This window comes from Nelumbo nucifera, chromosome 5, assembly GCF_055504915.1.
Source record: "Nelumbo nucifera cultivar China Antique chromosome 5, China Antique-T2T, whole genome shotgun sequence".
Lineage (NCBI taxonomy): Eukaryota > Viridiplantae > Streptophyta > Magnoliopsida > Proteales > Nelumbonaceae > Nelumbo > Nelumbo nucifera.
Genome location: NC_142653.1, coordinates 61,959,714 through 61,970,706, shown reverse-complemented (window position 1 = coordinate 61,970,706; position 10,993 = coordinate 61,959,714). Strand labels below are relative to the sequence as shown.

Sequence of the window (10,993 nt, the reverse complement as noted above, 5' to 3'; positions counted from 1 at the left end):
TAAAAAATTAAAAAAAAAAGCAAAAAGGGAGATAATTTCTAATGGGGACCCATGCAGCGTACAAAAAAAAACCATACGTATTAAGAATACCAATAATAATTACTTTGTCGACTATATTGTGAAGGAAAAAATTGAAACATTTGGACAAAACTTAATAGACCTTGATTTAAGGGAAAGGAGAGGAAAGGAACAAATGTGAATTAAATAAGTTGAATTTATGTAAAAGCCTTACAATATGGATTTGAGCAAAAACAATTGACAAGAATTTCCATTATTCACAAATAAAAGAAATTTTCAAATAAATCAATTATAAACAAATAATGACAATTATTCCGATAATTCAAATAAAATAAAAAGAATCACTATTAAAATCATTTAGTAAAATAAATAAAATTACCAGGTATCAATCTTGAGTATACATTGATTAAGAAGAGGAAAGAAAACTGAAAAACTGATCTACCAAAAATAGGAAACAAAAGAGTTGCCGCCCATTGTTAGAGACGATGGAACCCAAAAAACCTCAAAAATTGAGTCTTAATTTGAAGTGACTCCAAAATGATCTACGAAAAGATTCTAAGTAGTTCACTTATGGACAGGGAAACCTGGGAAAGGAATTAACTACCCCAACTAAGGGGTATAAGTTTCCCCATCTTTTCCTTCAAAACCAAACACAACCTTAATAGACGATTTAGAAAAATGCTAGAATTGAATAAAAGACACAAAATAAGATGAATGTCAATAATGAATGCGACAAACAAAAAATGAATGTTTCGAGAAAGAAATAAATGCAACATACGTATAAATAGAAATTTCATAAACAACAAAATAAATAGTAATGAACATAGAGTTTCAATATGGTGAAGAGAACAATGCTAAATTCCTCCCTTTGTTGATAACATTTCTTCCCACCTCCCCTTTCCCCCAACCCCAGAAGGAAAGAGGGAAAATGAAAAATAAAAGGAAAAGAAAGCAATTCTGTGGCAAACAAGAAAATCAATTTAAATAGAAACATCATTCTTTCTACATATGGTATACGACCAAAATATCCCACTGAAATTGACCATTTCTGTTGTTTTCTCCAACAATCACATTTAACATGTTATTTCTCCTCGAGTCAAATTGAATTAAGAATCACTCATCCTATATTTATACCTGATAGTAAAGACTACAGATTTCTGATGCCATGTTATATTGTACAACTCTTCTCTCCACTTTGTAATCTCTGGGAGAATAAAGTTTTCTAGCAACTCCAATAACTTAAGCTATGGAATTTGGGCAATTTCAAGTAAAATTTTGTGTAGAGACTGTGGCTTTGAGAAGAAGGGACAGTGGTCACTGCCCTTGATCTTAAAGATACCTTCAGGTGGGCTTTCCCTGAGAAGCTTTTCTTGAACATCTGGTGATAATGCATGGTCATCAAGTGTCTGAATGTAGAAACGCCTACCAGTGCCATAATTCTCCTGTGACAATGAAAGCTTCTCCATTATTGGTCCTAGAGGAATTGGTCTCATTGAAACTGTGGCCAATGCAACATCCTGCAACCAGTTAAATTCATTACATTCCATGCAAATAAACTGTTTAAAGAAAAAATATATATATCTAATTATCTTGACAAGAAAAAATATCTGAACTAACAAACTTTTTTGGGTTCCATCAAGATTGATCACATAATGTCACTATTGATGGTGTTTAAATTTGAACTGTGTCATCATAAGCACTCAGAAGTGTTCTGAATATTCATATGGAGCTTAGTAAGATGACATGATTCATTTTGTTGAAGGCCACACAATTTGATATGCAAACTTCAACTACCAAATCAGTGTATTGAAAGGGGAGGCATTTAGAAACTCCAACAAGGGCAGGAAAGCGGGCCACAATAAATCACCAAAGTTGAGGGGCTGGAGTATTCCATAGAGCTTTTTATATCAGGCACTTTAGAAATTTATAACCATAGTAGATTGTTTCTGTAGTGAATTCTACTTTTTATTTCATTGATAAACAAGAGGTTTAAATTAAATACTTACACAATTGATCTTACTAATACATAAGAATAATTATGATATAAACATTATTCTCATTCTCATGTGCAAGAATAAATGGGGGAATTCCTAACAGGATTAAAGTGAGTAGTCAGTAGCTTTCAATATCAGTCTAGATTATTATACCACCCTCATTGAAAGAATATATTGGTAATTTTAGGAGATTTACATATAGATATGAATTAGATTGTCAAGCATATAAGTTATGTTTATGGCATTACATTCTGATTAGCAGGAAATTCACATTTTCAGAAAATCTCTTGGAAAAAGAGAAGAAAAATAAATAGGAAAAGACAAGAAATGCAGAGGCACCTTTACTTCAGATGATATCAAAAGAACAATTCTAAAATTGGCAAATGATGGGAATTTAAACACAATATTCCAGAAGGTAATGGTAGTAAATTTCACATTGTAGCATACCTTAGCAGGAGACTGATTGAAATATAAACCCTTCATATGTTGTTTCTCAAGCATGAGACTAGTGGGAGGTTTATCTTTACCATTCCCATATGTTAGATACTGTGACTCCTGCATAAAATTCTCAGCAGAGCCTAGCTGCCAATATGAATATGTGTCCCATAAGAATTCAAATTAGGAGCAATACAAAAGCACTAAAAGACAGCTGCCAGCTAAGGGTATTTTATTAAAAGAAAAAACTAAAATCAATATTATATTGGCAACCAGCTGGCAGCAAACTACAGGCTCAGTATGACTTGCTAGAGTTGTTTTGCATGAGTGGCTCAGTTCAGATGCACTTGTGTTATTTGAGAATCATGGGAGTAGGGTTGGATGAATATGGTAGTATCCATGCATGAATATGACTACTGAGAATTGTGAAGTCAAATAAATCTTTATGATATACTTCTCAATCCTTGCTTTAAATTGCCCTGCTTTAATATAAGAAGAATTTACCCAAGACAGAATCCTAATTTATTCATTGTTACAGATGCCACACAAGGATTGAGCCATTTAAAAGGTAGTGTACTCATAATAATTAGCTGATCCATTCAAATTTCGGCAACAGGGAGTGTACGACTTTTTCATTGATGTAACCATAAACAACCTCCATTTTTTGGAATGTAGGAAACTGATTCAATACCAGCCAAAGGTTGACTATATAACAAGAAAGCATTCTTCTGTAGTACAAAATGGTCAAGCCACTTCATGTGGCTTAAATTGATTTAAGAACAACTCTTGAGTGGTTGATTCTTCCAGTAAATTGAGAATTCTTTGTGACTTAGGTGATTGACTCTGATTTGGGTATATGCCCAAGAATGCTTTGCCTAAAGATATTTTTCCATCACATTTAGATGATTAAATAATTATAATTTAACACTGATTGTACAACAGACATGGATCATGCACCTCTTCAGCAAAAACATCAAAAGGCCTCTGTCCATCTTTCACCATAGTAGCACAGAGAAAAACTGATTTTGAAATCTTCTTTGGACAATGCTCCAAAGCATAAGAGATTATTGCACCCCCACAACTGTGGCCAACTAAAATAACCTGTAGAAGAACTATAGAGATCACAGTAGTTTCCAGGATGCCTTCCAGTAGGCTACAGAACAGACATAAGAGTAATCAAAATTGCATGCTGCTTCTTACCATCTCATCCTCTGGGAGGTCATTTAGATAATCAATCAAGGGTTTAGCATAGTCCACCAATGTTGTGACACTGTTTGTATCTGTCTTATCAATTCCAGATCCCATGAGATCCAAGGCAATGGGAAGCAATCCTGCTTCTTCCAACAGAGCAATAGTCTTGTACCAACACCATGCTCCAAATCCCTCTCCATGAATTAGAACAAGTTTCTTTGTTTTGATATTCTCTAAAAACTCTGGGGCCTGCAGAGCATAAAAGTTGTGACATATTTAACCATATTTTCGTTCTTTTGACACTCAAAGTGAAGAAAAATTGTAGCGTGTCCCATCTTTAAGAATAGTTGCTTATGAAAATATTGTTACACTTACTTGGACCTATCGAAAAAGGAAAAAAAAAAAAAAAAGAAAAGAGCAACTGCATAAGTGCTGCACAATTACTAGTGCAATGAACTTCTAGAAGAATGGATGTAGTCAAACTGAATAGCTAAATGAAAGGCAAATGAGTTTAGGTGATGAACCCAATCCACACATATTCAATATGCATGATTATTCTACAGTCTTCAATTATGGATCAGGTTTGCAAATTTTTCAAGCGTTCAAAATTTTGATATTTGACAAGAATAATACTATGTAGAACCATGATACCAATACGAGATAATTGGATGGCTAGGTAAAATATCATTAAAAAAGGATTAAGATAAACAGGATAATAGGATAACAAATAAAAATAGAAAACAAAATCATGATATCCAAAAATGTAATTTCAAATAATACTGATCTTTCTATTTTTGCCAGATTTGGGCCCATTATGATGAAATTCTACTAAAATTTCAGATAGTGAGGATTTCATGATCTGCACATGTTTCAGGTCATGAAATAAATATTTTTTTTTTGCCTTTATTTCCACCTCTGGATTCAGCCATCTAGAGCCCTTTCCTACCAATTATGGTAAGAACAGCTGGAAAACTATAGTCAATATACAAGAATTTCAGGTAATTTTCCCTGTTTAAAGTCATCATGAAGTTCAAGACTGATGGAACAAAAATACACTATAGACCAAATATCAACTTGAAAATAATTATGAGTTTAATGAGTTGATCAATTGAATCTTCAAACATGAGGTCAAGCATGACCTAGTAGTAAGCTTGTTGAATCAAAGTACCACATGGCAAGAGGTAAAGAACAAGTATGAGTTTTGAAAGAAACCATGCCAGCTTATGAATGGCTCAGTGCATTCAGGACCACTGCATCCCAACATGTAGGGAAAATCATCTAAGTCATTGCCATCCCTTCATGATGCCAATATGACAGATTATGGTAGAGCCTAAATTCAAGTAGAAAATTTAATGTTCCATTTGCAAATAGAAATCAGTAGACAGGAATGCAATGAGGATGAAATCAAGGCCTGAGTAAGCCTGACCACAAGAGAATACTTGAAAGAAAGATATGTAAATACTGACCATATTATAAGATATGCAGAGGATAGTGAAGATATGCATGAATTATTAATAAATTGCATCCTTGCAAGCCATGTTTGGTTAGTTGTAAGTATAAATAACATCGGTCCATCAAATAATGATACATCAATTATATGGGGGTGGAACAGGAAACAAATAGTATGAAAAAAACAGTAGCATGGAGAAAATATCTTATGAGAATATGGGAAAAAAAGAAATGACTTAATCTAAAATGTCAAAACACCAAGTCCATCTGTGCAGTTGGCACAAAAGGCAATAATAGAATAAGTAGAAGCATGCAGAATAAAAACAGCAATATGAAATAAACAATAATGATGAAATAGAAGCCTCCTTGCCAAAACAGAATAAATTCTGATGCATTAGTGAGATATAGGGACAAAGTGAACAATTTGTTTCACTGCAAGAGGAGAAGATGGTTGAGTTACAGATGTAAAAGCAAGAGCAATTGGGTGGACAAGTATAGAGGTGGTGGAGGCAATGACAGCAAAAGGGAGGTTTTCTGTTTTTTTTTTCGCACAAGACAACTGCCTATGAAATGTTTGGCTGAGAGGTGATTCAATGGTTGTGATAGATAGCAATACATGGCTAAGTGACATACATGGAAGATAGGGTCAACCATCATGGACATAGCATTTGGCACATAAGCACCAAAAGCACATTCACAAAAGAAGAAAACCAATTTGCTGACTACTTCAAAAGTGTGGGGCATGAAGTGAAAGAAATGAAATAGGGGAAACAAAGCTGATGAAACCTAGACTTTTCTGATTCACGGAGCAGAGCTACAACCAAAATAATATAACATTTTCTCACTGTAACAAAATAAATGGCCCAGTCCACTCTACTTCCAGCACACTTGCCTGCCCCAAAAGCCCTTTCATCCGGGAAATATTTGTCCCAATCAAAAGCCTTTCCCTTGTTATTACTTATAATTAGAATGTTAATTCATAATTCTGCAAACAAATCTTGTCTTCTTTTTTCTCTCGCTTTTCAGTTAGGCTGTCTGTTTTAACGTAAATTGGACAGAAATTTTAGAATGAAATGTAAACTTTGGTGATGAAAACTTCCTATTCCTTGCCATTTGCATCAAAACAAACTAAAAAGGGCAGAAAACAAAGTTTTCACTATAAGTGGTGGGAATAATAGCCCAAATATTTCAATCTGAAAATTTTCCAATTTATTGTACAGAGGAACAAAAGCGGCATAAATAACTAAAAGGTGGGCGAGAGACCATTCTTTGCAATATATGAGGGAAAACCAGGCAGCTATTCCTGCCAATCCCTTTCCAGTTGTCACATAACAATCAAACTTCTTCTATTATTCTTTTCTCCACCACATCCCCAAAAGGAACGCCATAAAAATATATATACTTTTCCTCCAACTTTCCTTTTAAGTAGTGCTGCTTCCACCTTTAATTGGGAACTCTACTCTCTCCATGTCCTAATTGTGGGGAATACTTCAGTAAACTTCGGCAATTAGAAACCATTCTCCTCCAGAATCCCAGAACAAATTTTCAAGTGTCAAATAAACCATCTTACAGAAGGTAATGAAACTAAAGCCAATCAAAGACTATATGGAGGAATACGGTTGCTATCAGACCTGTTTTCCATTGGAGAAGGGATCAGAAAAAGTCCGCCTCCGAGAGCTCGTCGACCCAATACGCCGCGACATCGATCCGTCGAACCTCTGCGACAGCTGGTGCTGATGAATTGCCATTGACAACGCCTGCCGGTGCAAGAACTCCTCCTCTGCCGCCATTTTCCTCTGCGATCCCCCTCTCCTATTGCTCCTCGACCCAATATCTTTCGCGTCCTTCTTCGGCATGCACATAAATCGATTACCCATCTTAAACAAATTGAATTATTGAAGGCAAAGAACACCCACGAATGGCTCTGCTGATTTCGCCGGAAGATGGAAGGAATCACAAGAGTCTCTGGCTCAGGGGAAGAAACGTGCTATTATGTTAATGGAGAGAATTTAGGTGAGATTGGTCGAACAGAAAAGAGATTGGACAAAGAGAAATAGAGGTAAAAACGATCCAGAAAACATCCAACTGAAACGGTAGACATTAAAAGTTTTATTTATTTATATATTTTTATTTTCTACTCTCTGAATTACAACCTCAGTGGGTGGAAAACAATTAATGCTGTTCGGTTTATCTTCCGCCTGAAAATGAAAAATTTTACGCTAACACGCTAACCTGCGCAGTTAGACTGCAAGTATACAGACTGAAGAGAGCTGAACATTTCAGTCAACGAGCGGTGCGTGCGATTAAGAATTGTCATCGTGGGTTTGACAACTTGTTGTTCCCACTTCCCACTCTGTCATCTGTTTTCAACTTCTCTGTCTCGAACGTAATTTCCAACTGTAGGCGCACGCTAGACTGTGATCACATGTACTTACTACCGTGCACTGGATGGGGATCTGGACTCGGATCTCCGAGTTGGGTCGGGATAATCGCACCTGCATGCACTGGCCATTTTATTATTTATGCCTTGTTTGATAATTAAATGGTTGTTAAAAGAAGTATTTGATGTACTTCTTAAAAGTATTTATTTTATCAGTCATTTAAGTCATTTAAGGTTGTTTGATAACTTATTTATCAAATCACTTATTATATTTTTAAGTAGTTATTGGGGTGAGGATGTTTGGTAAGCTACTTTTCCTATAAGTGCTTATATTGACGTAAATGACAATTTTAGCATTCACTTCACTCATACATATATACAATGTTTTTCACATGCTATACTATACATTTCAACTGAATCCCATGCATGAATCACCATGAAGACCACAACAACAATAACAACAACAACAACAATAATAATAATAATAATAAGGGGAATTCAAGTTTAAAAATATGAAAAATAACCATATTCTAGTAGGTTCTTAAGTCAAACAAATAATATTTATATAAAATATTATAAAAATAATATTTATTTTCAAATATTAATATAAAACATTATAAAATAATGTTTATATAAAATATTAATTGAACAATTATTACAATATTTTATAAAATATTATAAAATGATATTAATGAAATAAACCACTCGACACTTGAAATAGAGGTGCTCAAACATTGATTTTCAGGTTGTCTTTAACCAAGACGACAAATTTGGTCGCCGATCAGGTACTGGTATGGGTTCTTAGACAAGGTATGCTAAAATTGGTGGCAAAGAGGTTGAAATAGAGGAGAGAGACATCATCTATGATTTTCATTGCTAGTCGTTGGTCACCAATCATCAGAAGCCCATCGTTGTTAGTCTAATAATTTTGGTTGCTAGTTGTCGAAGTCATCGGAAGCCCATTGTCTTCAATCTAATCTGCATTTTTGGTTGCTAGTTGTCGGTCCAATCATCGAAAGCCCATCGTCTTCAATCCAATTTGTATTTTTGATTGCCAATTACTAGTCACCAGTCACCAGAAGCTCATTTTTTCAACCTGGTTTGTGATTTTGGTTGCTAATCGTCGGTCGCTAGGAAAATAAAACGTAGTCGTTTGACTCTTCCAAAGTGCAGATCTACAAACAACAAGCACTACAAGAAAAATCACTGCAGATCTACGAAAACAAGCACTACAAGAAAAATCACTTTTAGCGGCAGTCAAAAACTACTGCTAAGTTTTACCGATAATCGGCAAATTGCCGCTAAAACAAGTATCGCTAAGAGTTCTAGCAGCAATTTTGGCGACTGTCGGTAAAGAAAAATCACTTTTAGCGATCGTGACTACCGCTAAAGTGGTATACAGACTGCCGCTATAGGTCTTTTATTTTGGCATACGGTGAGAAAATTCTTTGTTTCTCTCTCATTTTCTTACCCAATTATTTATATAGTTATGTTATTAAGTTAAAAAAGTTATTTATTGAATTTACTAAATTGTTTACTCTATTAACAAGTTATTTCTCTCTCTCTCCCTCCCTGAGTTAAATATTTAGGGTTGTCAATGGATTAGGTTTAGATCTAGATAGCTTGGATATTTATTTATTTTACCTAAAGTTAGTATATTATTATCCATAGATTTTATTTTTTTACTTAACTAAATTATTCAATTAATTAATGATTTAATTTATGAACAAAGTATTTCTCTTTCTCTCTCCCTTTTTAAGTCTATCAATGGATTAGTTATGTTGTCGGATAGGCTATACATGTCTTGTCCCAATAATAATTGAAATTTTATTTATTTACTTTACTAAATTAAATTAGTCGGTTATTTGTTTTAATAGATGAAATAAATAATTCTCCATAAATTTTTATTTATTTAATTCAACCCATGAACAATATTTAACTAATAAGTTATTTCTCTCTCTCTCTCTCTCTCTCTCTCTCTCTCTCTCTCTCCCCGAGCCTAATATTTAGGGCTATCAAATAGGTTAGGTCTCAGTTGGGATTAAACCGATTCACGGTTTGTGCCAGGTTCAAGTCGATCTTTGCCTTCATATCAACAAAACATATTCAAGCCCAAGTCTGAGCCTGGGCTGGCCATCAAGCCTAGACCTTAAGCTTGAGGCTGACCCTCATATAAAGCCCAAAGCACAATTAGGAAATTTTAATTCTTTTTTTCTCATTTTATTGCATAATTATTTATATATTTATATTATTGAGTTAAATAATTTTATTTATTTATTTTTATTAAAAAATTGCTAAAAATCCCTCTTCCATAATTGTTGCTAAATATCTAATTATTTGTAATGATGCCATTAATAAACATCTATTATTTTATTAAGTTAAAAACATTATTTATCTAATTTAGGCCAAGTTTAGGTTGAGCTTTGTCTTTATATCAAAAGAATAGGGGTGGAGACAGGGGGGACCCAGGGGAGCCATGGCCCCCTATGGCCCAAAAATCCCCACTATTCCATGTAAATTTCCTAGGAGTGCAACTTTTCCAGGTTAGGGTTGGGATTTTGTCAAAATTTCAATAGGCCCAACCTAAAGCTTGAGCCCGAAACAGTGTAAACTGTTAACTCGGGACAACCCGACTTGCACCCCTAAAATTTCCCCTCCCCCACTCTCCACCCCAATTGGGTGTCCCTCCTTTAACCATCCATATTTATTCCCCCCAGACCCCCAAATTCCACCTTAGGTTTTGGTCCCTTCATGAAAATATTCTAGCTCCACCCCTACAAAAGAACATATTCAAGCCCAAGTACGAGCCCAGCCCAACCATTGGCCCTAAATATTGAGTCGAGCCTGGTCAAGGAGATTATTATTCTTGTTGGTGATGATGGAATCAGATTACTAGGTAATGCTTTTGATTCTCAATTTTATTTTGATAGGCAAGTACTCTCTTTCTTTGTAATCTGAGTTGGTTCAGATTGATGTGCTTTGCCTAAATTTAATAAATCTGTTATAATACCTTTTTTAGCCTTTTTTTCCTAATTAGACAAAAAACTGTTGTTGGTTGTATTTTGCAACAATTAATAGATGTTTGAGATAGTTTTAGGGACTTGTTAGATGCTTGAATATCGTGGTTTTTTTTTATTTTCTTTTTGAATTTTGGTTCATTCGTGCAATCTCTCCCTCTTCCTCTCCCTGGGCAGATTTTTAACTTTCTAGCTCCCTTTTGAGTACAAATCAGTATGTCCAATTTTCTCACCAGTGCTTCTTAATTTTCATTGGTCATTTAATTGTTCAGAAGGAAAAGGTTTGCGGTTTGCCAACAGTCATGAATTTTTAGCAATAATGACCCTGTCCAAAACTTTATTCACATCTTTCTGACAAATCAATGTTGGACACATTACTCTAACTCCTCAAAAAATTACCAATTGAAACAGAAATCTTTTCTATTGGGTTTTTGGATGAGATTGAATGCAATTAGTTATTAATTGGAGATATGCTCAGCTTGGTTGTTAGCCTGTAAAAGACCAAGAAA

General features: G+C 34.6%; 1 protein-coding gene across 1 annotated transcript; it reads right to left on the bottom strand.

Moving 5' to 3' along the window:
* Positions 1–1,032: 1,032 nt before the first annotated feature.
* On the bottom strand, positions 1,033–7,576 carry MES14 (methyl esterase 14). The gene is made up of 6 exons (XM_010248466.3): positions 7,320–7,576; positions 6,719–7,052; positions 3,648–3,887; positions 3,405–3,548; positions 2,460–2,594; positions 1,033–1,535 (listed from the first exon to the last, which is right to left on the bottom strand). Exons 2-6 carry the CDS (start codon positions 6,962–6,964, stop codon positions 1,263–1,265), a joined length of 1,038 nt encoding a protein of 345 aa, XP_010246768.1. The 5' UTR covers positions 6,965–7,052; positions 7,320–7,576; the 3' UTR covers positions 1,033–1,262.
* Between the last annotated feature and the right edge of the window lie 3,417 nt (positions 7,577–10,993).